Source organism: Agaricus bisporus, assembly GCF_000300575.1.
Source record: "Agaricus bisporus var. bisporus H97 unplaced genomic scaffold AGABI2scaffold_10, whole genome shotgun sequence".
Classification (NCBI taxonomy): Eukaryota; Fungi; Basidiomycota; class Agaricomycetes; order Agaricales; family Agaricaceae; genus Agaricus; species Agaricus bisporus.
The window spans coordinates 645,743-667,396 of NW_006267345.1; the positions used below are offsets into that span (position 1 = coordinate 645,743).

At 45.2% G+C, this 21,654-nt stretch overlaps 9 protein-coding genes across 9 annotated transcripts; 4 read left to right on the top strand and 5 right to left on the bottom strand.

Moving 5' to 3' along the window:
- Window positions 1-410: 410 nt before the first annotated feature.
- Window positions 411-2,417, top strand: AGABI2DRAFT_209642 (hypothetical protein; the record flags this gene model as incomplete). Its single annotated transcript, XM_006455179.1, has 4 exons — window positions 411-644; window positions 703-868; window positions 1,018-1,559; window positions 1,596-2,417. 4 exons carry the CDS (start codon window positions 411-413, stop codon window positions 2,415-2,417), a joined length of 1,764 nt encoding a protein of 587 aa, XP_006455242.1.
- Window positions 2,418-2,585: 168 nt separating this feature from the next.
- AGABI2DRAFT_121177 (hypothetical protein) lies at window positions 2,586-4,181 on the bottom strand (the record flags this gene model as incomplete). Its single annotated transcript, XM_006455180.1, has 2 exons — window positions 2,586-3,914; window positions 3,966-4,181. 2 exons carry the CDS (start codon window positions 4,179-4,181, stop codon window positions 2,586-2,588), a joined length of 1,545 nt encoding a protein of 514 aa, XP_006455243.1.
- Window positions 4,182-4,382: 201 nt separating this feature from the next.
- On the top strand, window positions 4,383-5,281 carry AGABI2DRAFT_194881 (hypothetical protein). Its single transcript, XM_006455181.1, has 3 exons — window positions 4,383-4,667; window positions 4,739-4,987; window positions 5,042-5,281. The coding sequence occupies exons 1-3, from the start codon at window positions 4,610-4,612 to the stop codon at window positions 5,155-5,157; spliced, it is 423 nt and encodes a 140-aa protein (XP_006455244.1). The 5' UTR covers window positions 4,383-4,609; the 3' UTR covers window positions 5,158-5,281.
- A 2,053-nt stretch (window positions 5,282-7,334) lies between these two features.
- On the top strand, window positions 7,335-9,182 carry AGABI2DRAFT_209647 (hypothetical protein). The gene is made up of 8 exons (XM_006455182.1): window positions 7,335-7,848; window positions 7,904-8,033; window positions 8,091-8,280; window positions 8,328-8,489; window positions 8,544-8,804; window positions 8,864-8,951; window positions 9,007-9,034; window positions 9,093-9,182. The coding sequence occupies exons 1-8, from the start codon at window positions 7,435-7,437 to the stop codon at window positions 9,158-9,160; spliced, it is 1,341 nt and encodes a 446-aa protein (XP_006455245.1). The 5' UTR covers window positions 7,335-7,434; the 3' UTR covers window positions 9,161-9,182.
- A 2,055-nt stretch (window positions 9,183-11,237) lies between these two features.
- AGABI2DRAFT_194883 (hypothetical protein) lies at window positions 11,238-13,123 on the top strand. Its single transcript, XM_006455183.1, has one exon. It carries the CDS (start codon window positions 11,269-11,271, stop codon window positions 13,051-13,053), a length of 1,785 nt encoding a protein of 594 aa, XP_006455246.1. The 5' UTR covers window positions 11,238-11,268; the 3' UTR covers window positions 13,054-13,123.
- A 602-nt stretch (window positions 13,124-13,725) lies between these two features.
- Window positions 13,726-14,257, bottom strand: AGABI2DRAFT_194884 (hypothetical protein). The gene is made up of 3 exons (XM_006455184.1): window positions 14,040-14,257; window positions 13,922-13,985; window positions 13,726-13,862 (listed from the first exon to the last, which is right to left on the bottom strand). Exons 1-2 carry the CDS (start codon window positions 14,227-14,229, stop codon window positions 13,960-13,962), a joined length of 216 nt encoding a protein of 71 aa, XP_006455247.1. The 5' UTR covers window positions 14,230-14,257; the 3' UTR covers window positions 13,726-13,862; window positions 13,922-13,959.
- Window positions 14,258-16,074: 1,817 nt separating this feature from the next.
- On the bottom strand, window positions 16,075-16,820 carry AGABI2DRAFT_121182 (hypothetical protein; the record flags this gene model as incomplete). Its single annotated transcript, XM_006455185.1, has 4 exons — window positions 16,075-16,408; window positions 16,481-16,582; window positions 16,641-16,756; window positions 16,812-16,820. The coding sequence occupies 4 exons, from the start codon at window positions 16,818-16,820 to the stop codon at window positions 16,075-16,077; spliced, it is 561 nt and encodes a 186-aa protein (XP_006455248.1).
- A 456-nt stretch (window positions 16,821-17,276) lies between these two features.
- Window positions 17,277-18,179, bottom strand: abl (ABL galactose binding lectin). The gene is made up of 2 exons (XM_006455186.1): window positions 18,020-18,179; window positions 17,277-17,972 (listed from the first exon to the last, which is right to left on the bottom strand). The coding sequence occupies exon 2, from the start codon at window positions 17,967-17,969 to the stop codon at window positions 17,538-17,540; it is 432 nt and encodes a 143-aa protein (XP_006455249.1). The 5' UTR covers window positions 17,970-17,972; window positions 18,020-18,179; the 3' UTR covers window positions 17,277-17,537.
- A 1,950-nt stretch (window positions 18,180-20,129) lies between these two features.
- AGABI2DRAFT_180397 (hypothetical protein) lies at window positions 20,130-21,102 on the bottom strand (the record flags this gene model as incomplete). Its single annotated transcript, XM_006455187.1, has 2 exons — window positions 20,908-21,102; window positions 20,130-20,815 (listed from the first exon to the last, which is right to left on the bottom strand). The coding sequence occupies exons 1-2, from the start codon at window positions 20,975-20,977 to the stop codon at window positions 20,130-20,132; spliced, it is 756 nt and encodes a 251-aa protein (XP_006455250.1). The 5' UTR covers window positions 20,978-21,102.
- Between the last annotated feature and the right edge of the window lie 552 nt (window positions 21,103-21,654).

The following is a 21,654-nucleotide window of genomic DNA, read 5'->3' on the forward strand; positions in this document are numbered from 1 at the left end:
AATATATTTCCTGAAAATGAGCTTCATACTGGAAGGACAGAAGGTTTCGCCGTTAGATTGTGATACTCTTCCAGTATGAAAAAAATGGTTCCGTTCGAATCGTTAAGATGGGATACTACATTGTATATTGTCCTTCTTGGATCGGCCCTTAACGCGTATACTCGATGCTTTTTGTAGAGGCACAAGTGACACCCCAAGAAAATTGTATCGACTGTATAGTAATCATATCATACTCACAGCAGACTAACCGAGCGAATACATTGAACAAGACCTGCTACTCAACCTCAATTGATGACTTTAGCCATAGGCCGAATACGAGGTTTCTTACTTTTCTAGACATCTGTGATGATGATGCCAGCAGACATCAAATGCTACAACTACACAGCACGTCAACCCCTTGACATACCACTATGACTCTCAATTTCTATCCCGAACTTCGTCAACTCCATTCAAAGCTACAAGCAATCTACGCCGCATCTGCTGATTTCCAACCTTTATCTTTGAAACCACCCATACTCGACTCTTCCATCGAACCTTTCAATAACAATTCGTCGGATGACTCACCATGGGTCCATCAAGAGCAAATTCCTGGGTTAAAACAACTTCGAGAGTATATCCGTCTCGATCTCGATGTTCTCGGCAAGGTGGGTCTTCATACATTGCAAAAATTTTCAAACGCGGGATGATGTTTTCATTCAGTAGTTTCTCGAAGATCCATCATCGGCTTCTTTACCACCCCTATCTACCAATGCGCCGTACTTGATAGCAGTTTGGAATGAGCTTGTATGCGCCAAGGCTCCCGTCCTTAGCGTCTTCAAGACATTCGATGGGGGTTTGCCGCCTCAAAAAGCCGGATCAGGGCAGCATAGTGAGAGAAAGGCTCCCGGCGTCAAGGTTGATATCGTAGCCGAGAACGGTCGTCGTTGGATCAGGGTCAATACGTACGTACCCATTAAAATTGCGTGACATAAGGTTTCTAATGAAGGGTTTGAAGCATCAAAAACTCGCGAATTCTAGCCGAATTTCGAGAAATAGATTCTTATCTCACAGATGACGAATCTGATACAGAATATGAAGGCATGCCACCCTCACTTTCACAAGTTGACTTCGAAAATTCTCTTATCCGTAATGCTCGATCCTTACTTCAAGCGGCTACGGCGAATCCAATCGAAGGAACCTCTTCTCACATACCCAAGATCACTTTAAGACTGACACGTCTTGATCCAACTCCCATTCTTCGAATTTGTGAAACAATTAATGTTATTCGTGATATGGGTATTGATATTCAACTTGGCGAGCGAAGCGACGCGGAACTAGCTAAGAACGATACTTCTTTACGATCAACTTCTCATCACACCTCTTTACCCTGTCGTCCAACAAGACGCATAACACTCGATCTTTCCGCTCTCATCGCTCTAGTCTCCGACCTCACTCACTTTCCACTTCCTTCAACAACCGAAGAAGCTCATACACGTTTTATTCCTCCTCAAGAATATCGTACTTGGAAAGAAACTCAATCCCGAATTACAAATAAAAAACCACAAGACAAAATCCCAAAAGTATTTCCGGAACGAACGATTGAAGATCTTCCAAAGGTGTATATCAAACAAGCCCGAGCACTCACTCGTCAACTCCTTCAAGAAATGGTCAAAGGTCTAATCCAAGAAATTCATGATCAACTTTCCTCCATCGTCACCAATGATGATTTTTCAAATGTAGAATTTTGGGCAACTCCAGAAGCTCGATCACGTTGTCTTCTTATCGTCAACAAAATTGGAGGCGCGAATGAAAAAAGGAGGGTACACGCTTTACTTGATCATAAAGATGATCTAGAAGGAGGAATTCAATCGTATTGGAAAGGATCACGGTATCCTGTTCAATATATCCCCATCTTACCTATCAACATATTTCCTACTACTACATATTCTAATCATCCCGACCCCATATCCGTTCTCGGTCCAACCGCATACGCCCAATTTCGTCCATCGAGGTTTGGTAGAGTTTTGAAGAAGACGTGTGAGTATATACTTGCTCATGAAATCGTCGTACCAGATCCGCGTTCTCGCCTACACACCAAATCTCCAAGTTCTATCGAACTCCCACATCATCATCATCATGATAATACCAAAGAAATCCAACGTGCACCAGTGACCAAAGTCAATCCCAAATTAACAGCGCACACCGTCCAATCGATGCTTTGGGGTGCCGAATTGGGTTGGACCACCTTGACTGGAAACAGGTCTAGTGTCAAAACCATCTTGCGCGACATCAAATCGGCTCGGGTTTCTGGACGGTTGGCTGAATCGGATTTGGACGTTGTAGTAACTGATGGAAATAATGAAGATGATGACCCATGTGCTGCGCTTTGGGTTGTTGACCCAAGGAGTTTAGCGGAGGGTATGTCAAGTTCTGTGTAAATGGGTCTGTTGGCATGCCAATAAGGAGGAGGGTTTTAAAATGTGATGTATGCTTCGATATCCAAAAATACACATGTGATGAAACGCTAATTAAGGAACAAAGAACAAATGACACCCATGAAAAAAAGGGTGCGTAAAAGATGTACTGTATGATAATCGAAAAAAAACTCAAAGTTGGCGTAAAGCACGTCGTATATTCAACTGATCCTCTTCCTCCCATCTCTGACCATTCTTTTCAAGAACCCACATCCGACTCGTTCGTTTAACCCTATCCGCCTTCTGATACCTAATCACATTCTGCAACACCCGCCCAATCCGTGCCTCTTCCAACTCCTCCATCTCCAACTCAAGAATACTATCACTCGGTGATAAAATTTCACTAGGATCACTAGACGAACTCGTATCATCCGACTCTTCAGTTTCATTCAGAAACTCAACTTTGATTTCTGTAAAATCGAATAATGAAACGTGGTCGTTGTCGGATTCTTCGGAAGTCGTGTCATCAAATGCGTAAATAGCATGAGGACGCATAGCACGCGATTGTATTCGGCGTGTCGGTGGTAGAGTGATTTCATTCTTGGCAGTTTGAGCGGCAGTGGTGGAAACAGGAGGAGGAGGGGTTGGTAAACGTTGAACCCTCCGTATCGCTCCATTTGGACCTAATAACTCCGGGGATATCTGTTCACCCAGTATTTTGGTGAGTTTAGTTGCTTGATGGCGTCGAGCTGTCATTGGCGACGGTGGAATAGGTATATCTAGAGGGCTAGGTTGTTGTTGTTGACTTGTTGAAGGAGAGGCGGAAATTGTAAGGAGAGGTGGAAGGAGATGGTGTTTCGAAATTATGGGTTTATCTGTAGACTTGCTCAGACCTAAGGAAGGAGTGGATTTGGAAGTCGAAGAGACAGAAACGAACGATGTAGAATTGCTGTATGAAGTAGAAGATGCTGTGTGTAAGGAAGATGCTGGAGGTATGTCTGATGACACGGGAGCGTAAGGAGGGGGTTGGGAGGGGGGACAGGGTAGGGGTCTAACATTAACATTGGAGCGCTGGGAAGGAGGAAGTGGAGGAAGTGGGCGCATGTTTTTGTTGACAGGAGCAGTTCGAGGTGCAGAGCTGGTAGAAGCTAGCGAGTCCCATTGTGGAGGTGCTTCAATAAGCAAAGTCGTAGACTTTGAGCGCCTCAATGGAGATTCGGGCGCCACGATGGTGGAATTTGAGCCGCGTCGGCGATGAAAGGAAGACACGGAAGAAGGGCTTGCGAGGTAGTCCAGCGATGCGGTCTCATCTGAATAGATTTCACTCGCATCATCATCCCATGCGTCGTCTGATCGACAGTATGCGTCCAAGAGTGATGATATCATCGACCGAGAGTCCATATCAGCAGAATTATGTCGTTCTGACTGGGGCGCGACCGACATGGTGCCTCGTCGGGTGAGAGCAAGAGGACTAAGCATGGTGGTTGGGGGAGATAGATGGGCTTTGGCGCCGTTTAATACCTGGGAGAATCAACGGTGAGTACCGGCTTCCGTGATCTCAAAAGTACGTACTGCAGAAGACGAAATCCTTGTTCTCGATTTGTTTTTTGAACCGGGTGAATTTGTGGTGCGTGTGGGGCACGTTGCTGGGATAGCCTCTATTGTTCTCGTTTGGGAAGTTTGTGGGTGCGAGTCGGTTTGAGGAGTGAGCCGGGGTCTGGGAGGGGGGAGAGGGGTGTGTATCTGGGGAGGTTCCTGGGGAGCTGGAGGATCGTCGTAGTAGTCCATGGTTGGCGGGAGGTCTTCCTCGGAAGATTGAGCATGTTATATTCGTGGACGTACAGGGGCCGCGTTGGCAGCACGAACCTGGGCCTCATGAGAACCATATGGGGCTAGCGTACATGTCTCAGCGCACTTGCAGCCAGAAGCACATCCTCGCAACCGTCTAGTCTACGCGTGATCAGCTATCGCCGATCCATGTCCACCTCATGTCCTTTCTTCCTCACAGTCGCACTTTTGCAGACCACGCTCGCACCCGCCTCCCCCTGTCACATGCCGTCCCCAAGAACCGCCTCAAAAATCCAGGCAGGGGTGGCAAAAACCTTGGAAACCGGTACCGCGTTCTCGAAAGATCCCTCCGAGGAAAACTATCGCTCTCACTGCCAGCCCCTCAAACAACGACCACCCTCCTTCCCACTCGCCCTGCACCTTCCAGAATGACTACATTCAAAGGCTTTGTAGTGCCAATTCAACCTTTACCACCACACTCGGATGGTACGGTCCGTGTTCAAGTTTGGCTTATCACCGACAGGAAAACTCATCATTTTTCATTTTTTTTTTGCAAGAATGTTGCATGTCGGGATGCGCTGTCTGTGTCTATGACCTTTATGAAGAGTCCTTGGAGGCCTATAATCAATCCTTAGAGACCCTCCGCAAGCAGCTTACGGAGATGAATGTACCCGAATACGAGTGGCCGACAAACATTCAGACACATCACACAAAGAAATCAACCAATGTCGTCATGAATGCCTTTGAGGAAATGGAACGGCGATTAAAGGAGAAGCAAAACACGCAAAACAAAGAGAACTCGCATGGTAACTAAAGCCGTTATTACATCTCTAAATTGAAGGTCGAGAATTTGATTTCAGACTCCAGGGTAATTGTGTCTTCTCAACTCTATACACGACCTCCGCAATCTCGGAGATCTTTTGATTGGACAGAATTTTGGGACGGATTGAGGTGGTTGATATTCAGTAATCGTTGACCATGAACAGTCAGAATACCGCGGCCGAAATGAGTTGGCACAAGCTGGAATTTTATGGAATTGTGTTGATTACCATCATCTCCGAGAACCGAGGTCCGGCGATGAAACGCAACAAAACAGGTTTTGGAAATGGAAATTTCAAAAACTGTTTTAATTTTGTATATATCTGTCCTTTCAATTATAGATGACCCAACGCCGCATATCTGTAAAACTCCAGCTAGTAAACCTTGCCCAAAAATCATGTTCTCAAAAATAAACAAACGACACATCGCGGGGTTCTTAAATTTGGTAAATTGTTCGGCTTTCTTTTGCTAAAAATAGTTATGAGGAAGACTTTTGAAACAACACATTCAGGTTTGTGATGATGTATAGTAGGGACGCGCTAGTGAATTTCATCTTACAAAGGCAAAAAAAAAAAAAAACAAGGAAAAGAATACAAGGAGGAGTTCGGTGATGTATTACGTGTGGGAGTGTGTTCAGTGAGTTCAGAGTTTTTTTGATGATGTGATTTTTTTAAATGGACCATTTATGAAAGAACGGCACCGCCGGGCGCGCTCGAAGTTCAGACAAATTCTCAGGGCCGATATAGTAACGGCATGGCAACAAAATTGAGAAACGGTTGCGTCGGCCCCGCCGGGATCGAAGTAAAGTACATATCAAGTTTCGTTTCTCTCATCCTAACTTAAGTTGAACATGGGTGCAAGTTCGGCCGGGGGGAACGTCGTTTTTTCGTTATTGCAAGTGTTATGTAACGTACAACTTCCTAGTATTTCGTTTCAAGGAGCATATAAAAAGTTCGAAACTTCAGGGACAAAACGAACATGATTTTCTCGAGGGGGGTGTTTACGTACTTACTCCTTACTTTGTGTATTTAATGAAGTGGGACACCGACGGTCACGGTGATTTAGCCTGGCAGCCGTAGAGTTATCTTTTGTGTCGTGGGGTAACTGGGATTTGCCACGAATTGAAATTTGACCGAGGTAGTGTGCCATGGTTGCCACCACTGCTGAACAAATTCAAGGCCGAGGGAAATAGGTGATAAGTAAAGCCCGACATACAATTTATCATGATTCACCAGAGTATCAAACGTATGCGGTCGCAGCGTCTCCTAAGCTCTCATTACCTACTGCTGCAATCCCAAGTTAGGGAAAGAGCCTAGTCGAAGGCTAATTGTTTTATGATAAGGACATTACGGCTTGATCATTTAAAGACTTGGGATGAATAGGCGAACTCTGAGCGCCTTTCAATCGGTCCTTCGAAGTATTATGACGCTATGATATAAATTTGGAATCTAGTCATTGCATTTGTTGTTTTCGTAGAGCCGATCACAAATTTCCAAGTGGCGGTTCGCATTGGCGGGTTTTAATCGCTTCATTCAATTTACTGTTGCGGGAACATTCAATGATCGAGTTCAATCAACGATTCACTAGGATGGCACCGTTAAATAGAATCAATACTGTACTAATTACTACATGTATATCACCGTCACTCATGCTTATTTTTCTGACTTATTGCTCTCCTTATAGCTTTGGTACATAGTACTATAGCGATCGTACATTTCTTATCAATATCCTATCAATAATAAGATGAGTTCCGATGTTAGCAGCGCTGCGGTTCGTCCAGCTGATATTTCCGGCTTCGGGATCGTTGAATCCACTAAATCCACACTACTTACTACCAGTCATCAGTAGTTCAGTCAACGATGAACTTTGAACGACGGTCTCCTTGGTCGCGTTCACTCGAAGAAGAACTGGATACTGTATTTTTAGAACTGTTTTATAGAGCGATTTGAGAGAAGAGATGTTCAAAGAACAGGCGTGGCGCCGGAACTGCTAATGATGGTACGACATTTTTATGAAGCACGATCGAAGAACCCCTCATGATCACTATCTCATCGCTTCTACAATCACAAGTGACGTACCTTGATCGTCCAGATGTGATCGAATCGATCATTGAACATGCCGATCAGTGGTAAACGCTTCTTCGTTTGTGTGTACTCACAAACTACATAGATATGTCACATTACTTGAGGTTTCCAAACACAATCCTGTAAGATGAGAGGAAGGTTATTCATAGACGGGAAATGCACTGATGAGATAACGAACACTGATTTTCACGTGAGTGAGAGAAGTGGCCACTGGCCGGGCCTTAACCGGATATTGTTTGTTCCGGTGCCAGATCACTTCCAGTCTTCGGGCACTTCAAGCTATATGCATAATTGAGCAGTAGTCTGCAACCACCCATTCTTTCACGCGTTTTTTATCCCCGACTATTGCTATGCAGTCACTCTCATATCCTCCAGTGAAGCCTGCCGCGTTTTGCAAGATAATTCCGCGTCCGACCATCCCTGTCTATCCACCTCCGGAACCTCTTCAATACCCTGATTTGCCTTGTAAACCTCGACTGGCTTCATTCCACCCACAGTTCACACTATCCACGCATATCATACCTGCGGCACACCTACGAACAACTCCATATGAGCCCTTGCCACCGCCTCTTCCTCCAACTTTATCAAAGCCTGAACGGATGGCGTATTACGAGGAACTGTGCAAGCAGCTGCGTCAAGATTCTGCTCTATCATCGGGACATCCACGCGTGCTATGGAATTGCCTAAATCGATTTGTCAGGAAAGGAGCTACCGGATCTGGTTTAACGTTGTTTCTGGCTCATGCCAATGGATTTCATAAGGAGGTACGATATCAGAGCTTCGCTAACGTCAAGCCATAATCGCCTTATACTTCTCCAGGCTTGGGAACCAACAATTAAGTTACTTTTGAACTTGCCTTCAGGCGAACTTGTGGACGAAATTTGGGCTTGTGATGCTGTGCAACATGGGGATTCTGCTCTTTTAAATCAAGAGTCTTTGGGGCTGACATGTACGTGTGTTGTTGCGGTACCTGAAAGATCCAATACTTATCGATTCTTATGACTAGTTGACTGGGCTGACAACGGGCGCGACATTCTTAACTTTTTACATTATTTTATACCTTCGTCTGCCAACGATTCACCGTTGCCGACACATCTTCCACGTGTCTCTCCTCAAGAGATACAGCATAGAAAGACCCATGGATTAAAACATAGGACGTTTATGGGAATAGGTCATTCGTATGGTGGATGTTCAGCGTCAGTTTCAAACTATTCTTGAAGTGAATTTACTAACAGTGAAGCAGGGCTTTTGCTGCATTGGAACATCCCGAGCTCTTTTCGTCTCTCATGTTAATCGATCCTGTGATCCTCGAGCCTTATGCAACAAAAGAACTAGAATTGTCAAACCCGCGTGTCAACGTCAATATCATAGGTGCGCTCAATCGTCGCGAGACGTGGCCATCGAAGTATGTCGTGGATATTATCGTAATGCATCTGCTAATTCTCATTCTACTTTACAGAGAGGAAGCTCTCGCCTCTTTCAAGAAAAAACAATTTTTTCAACGTTGGGATCCTGAAGTGCTCCAAACCTATGTGGAGTATGCACTCTATAACACGAAAGACATTCAAGGACGTCAGGCAGCCATGTTGAAGATGCCTGGATTGCAAGAGGCTATTGTCTTCGCGGCCACTCTAGCACAGTACGAAACGTATCAGAGACTGTCAGACTTGGATGAGCGAGTTGAACTGCGCTGGGTCGTTCCTGGTAGACCCGGGGAAGAGTGAGTGCTAATTACTTACCTCGTTACTTTCCATGAGTTTGACGCCCGTCACCTTTGAGGATGCTGGGTGCTGAAGCGACACGACTAAGGGTATGGAGGAGGCTGAAAAATTCGTCAAATGTTAAGATCCCGACGTCTGGACATCTTGTAAGTGCGAGTCCTCAGACTATGTGGAATCAAATTAATTCGGGCGGAACTACAGATACCACAGGAGGCCCCTGGAGAACTGTGTAAGTTCCCCTTATATTCTACGTGAATCTGATACTGATAACAACATGTTGCTTTCAGCACGCGAGATAGATGAATTTCTTCTGCGGAAGTATAAAAACGTTCGTAATACTAAGTGTAATTTATAGATAAGCATTGAATACGGCTAACGTGATGGGACCTGGGACCTGGGACATGGGACCATCCATGTCTCTTCATGACGTTAAAGTTGGTGATGACTCCATGTGCCTAATATCACAAGGGTAACGCGAACGTCGTGTCTCTTCACGACTCAGGATTTGATTTGTTACTTCAATGGTTCGTACTATGTATGCCCCATGATCATGACACCAGTAGTTATATTGCCGTCTATAATAATGAGAGGCCGTATTAGGGGACGACTTAAATCTGTTCTGGAGATCAGGAATTGCCGAGAAACATCCGATTGGCATATTAGGATTTAGATCATTTTGAAGTCGAAGCTTTTTAATATTATATGATACTTCTCGAGAAAGTTTCTTGCTAGTCTTTGCAAGTGACGAGGCTGTAGGTCTTCTGGGTTATCCATAGGAATATTGCGTGATAGGGTGTAAGTCTGCTGTACAGTCTGAACGATGTCGCTTAAATAATTTTGCAGTCCGAGTTGGACTTCAAGCGGATCTTAGAGCGGCCAAATCACTTTATCATGCTTGGCCAAGTTACTTCCAAAATCTGTCGAGTGAAAAACATAGATTGTGAGCGGCAGGTATGTAATTTGACCTTGGGTTCGGACTTCGATATGATAGCATCTGAATAGGGGACCGGGGAAGGTAAGATGCTTATTACCCAGGTATTTTCAATGTTATATCTACGTTTCAAAAAGCAGTGAACTTTAGGAGTGAGGCGATGCACAGACAGGCAAATGAACCGTGCTTATTCAGGCATGCATATCGAAATACCGAATGCAGCGGGGCTGAGAGTCCAGGTGATCAATCAAGACATATCTAGTCTGACGAAGAGTCCACGATGAAGAGAAAGCTGAATCATTAGTAGGTAGTAAACCAAGGTAGGATCGACGGAGGAGGCTTTAACCGACGAGTGTTTCGACAAGTACGTAAGCTACAGGGACAGAAGATCAAAGAAGACGTGACAACAGTCGTTATGTATTTTTGGTACAGACGGCAATGATGCTAGGCGGAGCTGGCCGAAGTTGGGAAACAGCCACTTCACGCTACCCACCCAAAAGTCCACCTCTTGTCCGCAAATTTTCTCCGCATCTCATCCTTTGCATCATCCTGCACGACTATCAGCGCTTCTTCACGGCTATCCTTGCTTTAATGACAATTGCATGACATGACAATAACGACAATGAACACTCAAAGTATTTTATCACACTATGTTGAGAGCGCAGACGAGGTCCGGGCTCGGCGGGATACCCACCGTGGCTCCGATGTGGTTGGGTCGAGTCCATCGACTACAATGGTGTGTATATCCTTCTGGCAATTTTGGGCTTGTATATTAACATATACTGCCCGTAGCTCATGAAGGTGAGGTGCTTGACCTGTATAAATAAAGTATACTGAAAAAGGGTCAGATTCCTTTTGGTCCTCCATCTCAAGCTGTAGTTCTTTTCACCTTTTTATGTGCAAACTTGGCGACTGCACATGGCCACCCACTCGATGACAGTAAAGAATCATTACATCGTCTTTATTCAAGGGATACATCTAAGAACACTGTTGTACGTTTCTATATATTCTCTAGCAACCTCCCGATTGACCGTTGTGTCAGATTCCCATCGCCGTCGTTGTCGGTGTCGCTCTGGTCTTGGGGATTTTCATCATTTGGAAATGTCACAAAGCCTGCCTTAGGTTTTTAAGGAGATGCAGGGAACATGTAGGTGACCCTGAAGCGGTGAACTATAGCACTGAGCCACAAGAGCTCACGGCTGAACAACTTGCTGGTACCATCAACGGTCCAGGTTACACACCGAGGACTACGAGGAGAGGAAGACGCACGCGACGCACACCGTCACAAATATCTACGCATTCCTTACCTGTCTATGCCAAGGAGCCCGGCGAACAGGAAATAGTAGTTATACTGCAGTGAGTCTTAAATCAAATCTTAAATCAATTAGATCGGGATACTCACGATCACTAGAGGTCCAGCCGGCATGGAGGAGGTCCAAATGCCTCAACCCCTAGCTACTGTAGTAGATTTGGGTGAGGAGGCAGAGGCGGAGGCAAGAATGACTGATGCCCAGCGACTTCAGTATTCACCCATGCCAGACTCCTCCCCCAACTCTCCCCTTCTAGACCAAGACCAACATGCGGCCCCCGATATTCTAGCCCCGACCCTCCCTTCAATTTCTCACAGACATTCGGGAAGTACTGGTACGGGCAGTGATTCGGCTGATACATCATCCCTTGCCCCAATTGAATCCGCCGATCATAATAACCCCGCTTCTACAACCGATCGAGGCGAAGCCCCGCCTTACTTCGAAGTGGTAGACGGGGATCATACCGTTCGCCGTGACATTGCCAATGCTGGGCCCAACAATGCGTCCACAAACCCTACTCCCGCCCCAACAATTTCTCCCCCCTCATCTCCAACAAGGCGTGCAGGTCTCCGTTCCCTACTTAATCGGGTGTCTGGTTCTGCAGTTTCCCATGTCAGGAACAGTTCTTCCCTTTCTGGTGTTTCATTTCATTCACACTCACGCTCCCACGGGCGTGGTCCGTCAGTTGCGTCTGTTCTCCGCCCGTCGTCCCGCCCGAGGTCATCTGCCTCACACAACGTTTCCCGGCCGAACTTGTCGTCACCGTCCATGATCTCACTAAACTCCATTTCGGCACCCTTGACACATACGGCCGTTCGTACAGAATTCACTTACCCGAGAGGCGGGCTTACGGCGGATCAAATGCGGATGATCTCCAGCCGAGATAGCCTTGTGAGATTCGGAGTTCCATATGGCCCAGATGCGATCGCGTTTGCATCTTTGAGTAGGGAGAATCTGGGGGAAATGCCACCTGAATTTGAGGAAACGGTCGCCCCTGGCGGTGGTAGTAACGGTGATACCAACTCGAATTCGGCCGTCGGAACGTCAGATGGGGAAGACGGCGAAAACGCCCGGGTGCAGGAAGCAACAACTAGCAATGGGGATAGTCAAGTCACAGTTACTGGTGATTCCACAACGCCCTCTGCAGATGGTTTACCTGGTGTACAAGTGCCAGCTGAGATCAACGTCGAAGGTCTTCCTGCCATCGATGGTGCGCATAAGGAGAGCGGAGCCCAGAAACACCCAGAGAAGGAGGAACAACCAGTTCAAAGGATTGATCATCCAGAGCAGGAGACTCAGAGCCGCTCGAACCCTGATCCAACGACTCCAGACCACTCAAAAGCGGAAGATAGTGGTGATCAAGGAAAGATGAAAGTGATGGCAGCTGATAACCAAAGTCAACTGGTCCATGAGCCGGAACAAGAGGCTCAGGGTTCCTCGCATGTGGACCCCACAATTCCACATGATACTCTTTCCAAAGAGACCTCTGACCTCTCAAGCTCTCCAGAAACGAGAACTGCGCATTCCATGATAGAAAATCCTATAACCACCATAGTACAACCACCCACGCCACTCACAAGTCCGACGGTCATCCAGCCACTAACCCCTTCGAAGGCACTCACTGACGAGTTGCCTTCCGATGCCCCGCAATCGGTGAAACCATCAGCACCTCCGCCGCCATCCTCATTCCATCCCGTATCTTCTCAGGATACTCGTCCAGAATCGCGAATAAGTCAAGTTTCCTATGCGTCAGACGGGACTTTCCGAACCGCCGCCGAGAGCATGAGCTCACGATGGCGGAGAAATACGTCTGATGATGAAGATGATGAAGATGATGAGACATGGGAACGTGAGCGGTCTCCTACTCCCACGTCCGGTGGGAAGGATACCCCTGGATATGGGGAGGAGGCTCTGGATAACATTATCACGAATTCAACGAGCGAGTCCAGGACCTCTTCACTAAACAGGATGAAACACATGTCCAGCGCGACCATACGGGGGCCTTAAGTGATCTACTCATTTTCTCTGGATGCTTTAAGTGATTTATCGCGTTTTATTGACTCTTTTATATTTTAAACTCATTTCGGAAGGAACTAACAAAATCTTTTTTTCCTTGGAGTTACACTTTTTACATTCTTCTCGCACTGCTATCACCCAGACTACCACTGCTAGGATCGTTTCTGTTGATATACTTACCATGTGTTTTGCTGCGTGCTGGAGTTTTGTTCAAGTTATGTCCGTAGAATAGCTTGTTCTGCTCTACCAACGTTGGAAAGGGATATATATAATTGGCCGAGCACTCGGGGATACTTAGGTCACATCTGTACTAATGGTAGTAGATTAGTTTCCCGTCGATATGAGTATTGGGTGCTCCCCAATGTTATCCGTTGGCGAAAGCGAGCCGCTACTGATCGCAATCTCCCCTATCTCCATTCTCCCCTTAATCATAGACCATTTAATATACAAGTATGTTTTGTTAGATCCGTTGATTGACACATATAGGCCGAGAATCAGCGGACTCAATGTTGATTTCCTGCAGTTTTAGATGGTCATGTTGACGAACACTAAGGATAAAAATTTTCATAGCAGTGGCCCGACACAAAGGCAGCAGGCGACGAGGACGGTGTTGCACATCTGCCCATTATCACCACAAGTGACTAGGACTCAAATCAACTTAACAGAAAAAGTAATCGTCTTCACTTCGTTGAGCTATCATGAAGAAACAGAACACGGTAATATTTCAGAAGATTTGGAAATGTTTGAAATAGCTAGCACAGTATTCTACATTTCCCTCAAAAACACTAGTATATATTACACTGTACAATTAATGCGTACTGAGTCACGATATTTTTATAGTAAAAATGAAGATGCTTACCTGTCCAGTGGACGAAGGAGATCGATTCGATCTCACAATTAGTGCAAGCAAGTGCAGGTACCGTCTGTAAACCACTTGTTAAACTTTATTCGTCTAAATCATGGGTTTATGCACTCACCGACACAGTGGCCACCCATGCCATTGCCTTCCTGCTTGCAGACGGTGCTGCACGCGTCATCGGCAGCAGGTTGAGGAAGGAAGTCACAGATAAAGCCACGAGCTTCAACTGCACCAGCGGGGGCAGGGCCAGCCATGACGGCCGTAGCGCAGAGAGCGACGAGAGCGAAGAAGAGTTGGGTAGGTTGCATATTTCTTGTCGAATGAAGCGAAGTAGTTATCGGTACTGAAGTTTTACTGGCTGAAAGGTTTGACTTTTTATATGTTCTTGAACACCACGACAGACCGAAGAAAACCGCAATTGCGATTATTTTTTAAATGTGATTCCAATCTCCAATCTCCTGTCCATACGGGACACTCCACCTTGACAATTTCAAAACACTGGTGAGAGTGGGCATGGCTCCAATGATTAACATCGGGCGACAACTAAGTACTAGCGCGACATCTTAGTAGGCATGGCTCCAATGATTAACATCGGATTGACGATTAAGTACTAAGTACTAAGTACTGACACTAATTCTGAGGAGCATTAAGACACGCTCCAAACTAGTACTTTCTTAACCTTCAAGTTCTTCCACCGTATGCCCGAACCCGAAAAAGACCAGGAAATTCATCGATTTCACTATTCAAACTTGGAACGTCTGAGCCATATCTCTCCCTCAAAAAACAAAGGAGTGACATACATCACTTTAACACTTTTGAGGCGATATTCACCATCCTGGTTGTCCAAGTTGAAGGACCTAAAAATAGCACATAACCACCGAATCCTTATGCAGCAATTGCTATCAACATCTCGCCGAACGGCCAGAATCCGCTTTGATATTTGACAGCTCGAATATAGAATGGGTGATGACTACCAAGGCTATAGACATATGGACGCTGCATGCTAGAACGATCGATAACACAGTGGCAGATAATCACGATTCGTACCTCTTGGAGAACGTAGGACTAGTAGTGGACCAATGGCTTAGCCTGTTGATTTACTAGTAGTCCGAGCACTTTCTCGGCCATTTAGCTGGAAGCTCGGCTTGATTTCGATATGTCCCAAATTATTTTGCAATCTAGCTGAAACATAATGATCTGTATCCAGTCAGACAACACGTAGCGTTGGTTGGGGCCTATAACAATTAGTGTCAGCAATAAATCGCATCTTCTGAACAGCTATTGAACGACAGGTGGAGCCCGATGGCTCCCCCGTCAATTTGAAACTTGGAATAACGGGAATCGCGTGTTCAGAGGCGAAAATCCGGGGCATCCAGAGGCATACCTAAATAATCGATATATAGGTTTCGCGTCTGACAGTTATTCCCACCCCAGTCAATAAGTCTCGTAGAAAGACTCACCGGAATCCTTGGGACCTGGAAGTTGGTGGTCCACTCTCGCGAGATGGGTGTTTCATTTGACGTCGGAATTGAGAACAAAGATCTCGCAATTGACAAATGTGATAAGCTTTACCATTGAAGAAGGAATGAAGCTGCCGCTACCACGATCTACCAAGTTTTTGTTGTGGGTCGTACTCCCAAAGTTGTGTATCCTATCTATCTCCATCAGTAATCAATAAACAATCGATATGTTTCAACATTCGGTTAGGGAGGTCAGGAAATTGTCAACGACGCGGAGAAAATGGTTGCTTTGTGCTGCGTGAAACTCGTCCAGGAGTCGGATAATGGAAGACCAGAGGTAGCGGGGCAGGGATAGTAGAGAAATAGCAATGACGAAAGTCGAAGTCGAAGGTCAGAGATAGAAAGTGACTCGAACCTGTGGGCTTCCCAGGAGGTCAGAACGAGGTTGGAGAACAATCGGGTCGCACCGAGTACGTGACCACGTCATATCTATGCCTCTGCTCGTAAGATAAACCCAGGCATGAGAAGGTGTGGGTCATGAGAAAGTGATGATGTAGTTCTAGGGACGGATAGTGGATGAGGAAGGTGACAAGGTGTAGAGTTGATACGAAGACTGAATTCAGAGAAGCCACAACGTACTTCGTCCTCGCCCAGTGTTTCAGAAATAGAATTTTCTAAAATAAAACATTGATATCAAAATATACCAGGATAGATAAAATCCGCGTTCCTAGTGTCATCGCAGTCACCAGGAACTCGACCCCTCAATCCAGCCTTCTCTGCTACTTTCTTCACTTCCTCATACGATCCAGCAGGAAGGATACCACGTCTTTCCAGAACTATCAACAAACCGCTAACCCAAGTCAAACATCCATGGCCGTTCTTATCAGACCTGAAAGCGTGCATTTTGTAAGATACCATTAGCTCGAGAATTTGTTTTAGAGTGACGCGGGGCTCTCTATCGGAAAAGGAATCGTACACCCATTGGATGGTGGCTTCGGGAACCATATCGAAGTCCGTGTTGGTGACTCTGTCCATGATACCGAAGGTCAGTATGTTTCATTCATGGGTTTGGGCGGTGAAACCTCGAGGATCCACTGACTTTATTATCATGTTGCAAGGGAACTCCGTTCCCGGTCCGGTACATGCGTCGAGTACAGTTGAACGTGTTTCTTCGTTAAGCTTGTAGAGCGCTGATGCACGCCTAGATAAAGGAAGATTTTGAGTTAGCAGAAGCTACCTAGCTAGGCAGAATAACTGACCAATGATGAATAGGAGGGTTGCTGTTAACCACGGGCGTCGTTGAGACTACAAATGATCCCAATTCAGAGTTCTCGAAAGTCGAATCATAGCCACTCGTCTCGAATCCACTCAAGTCCTAAGTTATAAAAGGGATCAGTGCCAAAATGTAAATCGAAATAAAACGACTCAACGATCGGCATCGTAAAATCAGGGAAAAAAGGTTTTTCTCAAAAATCATTGAAAGCTTTAAATAAGTCTCTCCCGATAATTATAGCATTCGGAACCGAAGAAGTTGATTTGCATCCCATATGTATACCTCTGTACACTCTTCTAACCTTGGAGAGCCCTGAAGTGAGTCAGTGACTGCGTATAGAGTCACAAGACTGCGGTCTTTTGATATCTATCAATTGTGATATCGAAAAGCAGGTGTGATTTGAATAGCGGAAGTTCCAGCACATCAGATACTTATCTCAGATCTTTGGAATATCTGAGCGGCGTGGAGAGGGAGGTAAAGCAGTCAGTGGCAGCCATTAGTCAAGTCATCACGAAGAAGGGCAGGGGGCTCGGCCGCACGTGCCAATCGGCGTGCGGACATCCTGTCCACTGGTTGATTTAGTAGAGACAGCATTATCAAGACTGACCAGTGGCGGTGAATTGCATCTCACGGACAAGGTGTTTATGAATGCTCGATGACTCGTAGCCTGATGCAGCCTGCACATGTGTGGTACACTGAACAACAACGTATATTTATGCATTTCAATTCGCATAAAATTCACTATTTGGAAACACTACAGGAGCCCTTTCAAAACAAGTCACTATACATTCATGATTTCTGAGACGGTAGGCGGATAAAGCACCTATCGCACAATGAAAACATTAGTGACATTGAGCAAGAATCAGGATACTGTCATACTTACTTATCCGATGATGAGATTGGCCTTGAGATTATCCCCTTCGGTAACAGTATACTCGATGGCAAACCTCCTGCCCTTCGCATTGGCGACATTGTAACTCGTCAACTGATTCTCCCTTGCCTGGTCCCTTTCAGGGACACCGTAGTACTCTTGATTGATAACGAGCGCCGTTTGTTCGTTTGTCAAGTTGGTAACAATGTCACACCAACGCTTGTAGTTGTGAACACCAAACGTCGCCACGAAGCTCTCATCGGTGTCCGAAGAGACGAAGCGGAGAGAACCAGATGTTCCGCTACCTCCCATGGTCAGGACATATTCCCCTCTCACTTCATCCCAAGTACCGCCATTAGCATACTTCCAGTTGGTTCGTTCAACGGGACGGAAGAAGCCTTTGGGGGTGGTCTGGTAGACGCGAATGCTGATGGTGTAAGTCATCTGCTCAACGTTATGAGTTAGTTGAAACAGTGGTAGAGAAAGATGGTTACTGTGTTAGTGGAGCAGGTGAATCGCAGTCAAGAGGATATAATCCACTGAGGTATTCACAAGTATTGGACATCGTTATATATCTACGTTAGTTGGTCCGTGCGGGTGTAGATAAACTTATCTACAAGTAGCATAATTCGAGCATGGCATGAAGGATGCTTGGCCATATCTATGAAGACGAAGTGTCCAGCGCCATTAACCCCCGCACTTTGGGGTATGTGCTAATTATAGATCGAGTGTCCCGCTTGAGCTTGAGCACCTGTTGATCTGTAGTATGCTATATGATTGCATTGAATTTATTCAGCATCAAGCGCTACAATGTTTCTACAAGCTAGTAGATTTGATTGAGTACTTGTGGTTGAAAAAAGTCAACTATGGACGGGGAAATTTTCGAGTCGGTGACCACTGTGACTAGTGCCAGGACCAGATATTTTTAGCTCATGGAAATCGAGGGTGCGATCATCGTATTCTAGATTCTGTCAAGGTGCCAGGCTGGTATTAAAACCGTGGCAGACCAAAGTTTAAGTGATGGAGACCAGTCACGGACTCATTAAGCTATGAAAGCCGAACACCCTACTACTAATCTTATCTACTTCAATCGCAAATCAAGGGTATAGTAGATAGTACTTCTGTATTCGTTGATCGGCAAAACCGGTCAAGGGCTCAGGAAAAGTATGATGAACAACATTGAAGAAAATGGTAGCTCTCAGTGCTTTGTACGAATCTTCTAAAATACAAATCTGACCTCAAAATATGCCGGGATAATTACTAAAGTCCGCGTTTTTGCCAGTGTTATTAAAACCACTACTAGGGAACTCGATCACCCGACCGTCCGCCACCTTCTCTGCTCCTGCTTCCATTCATGACTTCAGTACATATGACCGGGCGGAACTTGTACCTGCTTGCATCAAGCTAGCCTCACTAAGTACACCAATCCATGTTAATCCGTTGAGCATTGTTTTCTACGCCCTATGATGTACCGAGAGAATTGATTATATCTTGTTTCAGAGTGCTTTTTCAAGTTACATGAAACCATGGACTCGGACACGACTGGATAATTTCTGTTGTAACCACACCTTGGTATATCTCAATCAGTCAAGAAGGTGTGCTTCTTTATTAACCGGTACGTGATAACAGTGCCAAGCACACTCGATCATTCGATTGCGCATGTCAGATAAACGCATGTGTTAATCTGACACAAGGATTGAATCGATGAGTTACACGGCTGGCCCATTCAGAGAGGCCCATTCTAGCTGAATAAGTTTCGTAGAAAGACTCACTGTAGAAATCTGATTGACGGTCTACTCTTGCGGCGGGACAGACGTTTACATCTGATACGGTATTGAGAACGGAGATCTCGCAAAAGGTAAACGGGTGATTAACTTTACCGTTGAAGAAGGAACGAAGCTGCTGATGGTCTCCCAAGTTTCTTTTACGAGTAACTCTTAGTTCTCGCGAAGTTGTAACAGGAGGCTACTTATAATAAGCACATCAAAACCTTCATCGGTTCATTTCCGATAGACTGTCCTTGGTGAGTAAGTTAGTACTTCACCTTACCTATCCTATCTCTTCTGAATATCTTCTCAAACCCACTGCTGCGAGATAGCAGAAGCCAAAACAGTCCTTTCACCCTCAAAACGGTGGTACAATTCACAGAAATCAGTATATATATACAAAAGAAATAAAAGAAAAGAAAACACCACTTATATCAAAAACGAGCGAGCGATGGGAACAGAATATAATTGATAGATACTTATCTGTATAGATCGTAACTTATATATATATATTTATATATAGGTAGCAAAAAAAAGTCATCACAAAAGAAAGATTGGGTTATACAAAGAGAGTCGAGAGAAGGAGAGGTTTGAAAATAATAGTCGTCGTCTCAAACAAAGGAGTGATTCACAGAAAGGAAAGTAGGACATATTGTAGTAGAAAGGATATAACCGAAGCTCCCCCAAAAGAAAATGAAAGGAAAGAGAGGGGAGGGGAGGCCTTCGGTGTGTATAACCTTGTAGAGCAAAGGGTAGGTAGGGGGGTATACAGAATGTATATAACATGCAAGATAGGGATGGAGAATAGATAGTATAAACGAGTGACGGACTTTTCTTTTTAAGCGGCAGTGAAGAGTTTCTGAGGGGATTGGGAAAGACGTTTTCGTGGACTAGTGGAAGCACGAGTACGAGGAGGACGTGTATCTGGAGAAGAAGTGGTTGTTGATTCTTCTGTGATGGGTTCAACATGAGGGGATTCTACAGGCGTATCAGTAGTCGTTTCGTTTGAGGTTACCACCACTGAATCTTCTTCTTTTGAAGATGATGACCGTGAAGAAGACGCCAGGTCATCCGATTCATCGTCTTCTCCAGGGAGAGGAATACTTTCTGGATGAATTACAGTATCTTCTTGCGTGGTTTTGTCTTCGGTATCATCAGGTTTCCCTTTCACATCATCATCCTTCCCCTCCTCCTCGGCGGCAGTTTCGGTTCCCGGTAAAGACTCCGCATTCGTCTTCGTTTCTTCAGCAGCAAGACTAGTTTTATCGTCTAGCTCAACCTCCTTAACGCCTTCAGTAACAAACTTGATTTCAACACTGCCTTCCCTCCGTACTCCATCTTCATTATCCGCACAAACTGTAGAAATCGTATGTGGCTCCCCATCCTCTTCTTTATTACTCTCTTCATCATCATCATCATCACTGCTAGCTCTCTTTTTCTTCTTTCCTCGTTCTTGTTCATCAGTGGTTTCGGGCTCTGTTGAACTTATCCGACGTTTACGACGAGTTGGAGCATTCGAAGTGGCTGAGCAAGAATTGAAATTAAATGAGAAGAAAAAAGGGAGATTAATGTGTTAGACTATACAACAAAGAAAGAAAAAAGAGTTTGTGACGTACGATCTTCTTCCCAAGGACGATCTGGACGAGGAATAACAGAGTACGAAATACGTCTGATAAGTTTAAACATCGTTGAAAAAAAACCGGATTTGAGATAGGGGACACGAGGTGGAAAAAGGAGGTATAGAAAAATACGGTGGAGAAAAGGACGAGGATGGATGGAGAAATTGAAAGGTGTTTCTTTCCTTGTGTGTGTGTTGTGTTGTGCGGGGAAATTAATTTCGTTTGTTTGATTGAAATTGTAAGGCCCCGTGATCAGATCCGAACTTTTTGACGTGGCAGAATTTCTCACGGGGGTTCGTTTATAATTTTTTTCACAAGGATTTTGTTGGTATAGATAAAGTGCAGGGCTAAGGAACCTCTTGGGTAATTTTATAAGTAAGGGTCCAGTTGTAGTGTTCAAATAACCATACTTCCAAACACGTCTCGGTAATCATCATGATCAGCGCAAGATACACCACCGAACCGATCAGCACTGGAATTCAGTGAAATTATCCCATTGATCTTACATAAGCACCTTCCAAATCGATAAAGGAGTCATAACAAGAATCAATTCAAAAAAGTGAATAGAAGCCCTTATCGTGTTCTCCCTTCCCAAAACACCATGACGCTAGATATCCTCCATTTCATCGATAACAAAGGTGGAAATGCTGAAGCGATACGTGAATCTCAACGAAAACGAGGTGAATCTGTTGAACTCGTAGATCAAGTCATTCAGATGTACACAGATTGGGTTAAAAGTAAGTC

Bases quoted from the DNA above. Each gene is read 5' to 3' on its own strand.
- AGABI2DRAFT_194881 (XM_006455181.1), top strand. From the start codon at position 4,610: ATGACTACATTCAAAGGCTTTGTAGTGCCAATTCAACCTTTACCACCA. The intron at 4,668-4,738 runs GTACGGTCCGTG...TTTTTTTGCAAG, and splicing joins TTTACCACCACACTCGGATG to AATGTTGCATGTCGGGATGC. The intron at 4,988-5,041 runs GTAACTAAAGCC...ATTTGATTTCAG, and splicing joins AAACAAAGAGAACTCGCATG to ACTCCAGGGTAATTGTGTCT.
- AGABI2DRAFT_209647 (XM_006455182.1), top strand. From the start codon at position 7,435: ATGCAGTCACTCTCATATCCTCCAGTGAAGCCTGCCGCGTTTTGCAAG. The intron at 7,849-7,903 runs GTACGATATCAG...ATACTTCTCCAG, and splicing joins CCAATGGATTTCATAAGGAG to GCTTGGGAACCAACAATTAA. The intron at 8,281-8,327 runs GTCAGTTTCAAA...ACAGTGAAGCAG, and splicing joins TCGTATGGTGGATGTTCAGC to GGCTTTTGCTGCATTGGAAC.
- AGABI2DRAFT_194883 (XM_006455183.1), top strand. From the start codon at position 11,269: ATGCCAGACTCCTCCCCCAACTCTCCCCTTCTAGACCAAGACCAACAT.
- AGABI2DRAFT_194884 (XM_006455184.1), bottom strand. From the start codon at position 14,229: ATGCAACCTACCCAACTCTTCTTCGCTCTCGTCGCTCTCTGCGCTACG. The intron at 13,986-14,039 runs GTGAGTGCATAA...AGTGGTTTACAG, and splicing joins CATGGGTGGCCACTGTGTCG to ACGGTACCTGCACTTGCTTG.
- abl (XM_006455186.1), bottom strand. From the start codon at position 17,969: ATGACTTACACCATCAGCATTCGCGTCTACCAGACCACCCCCAAAGGC.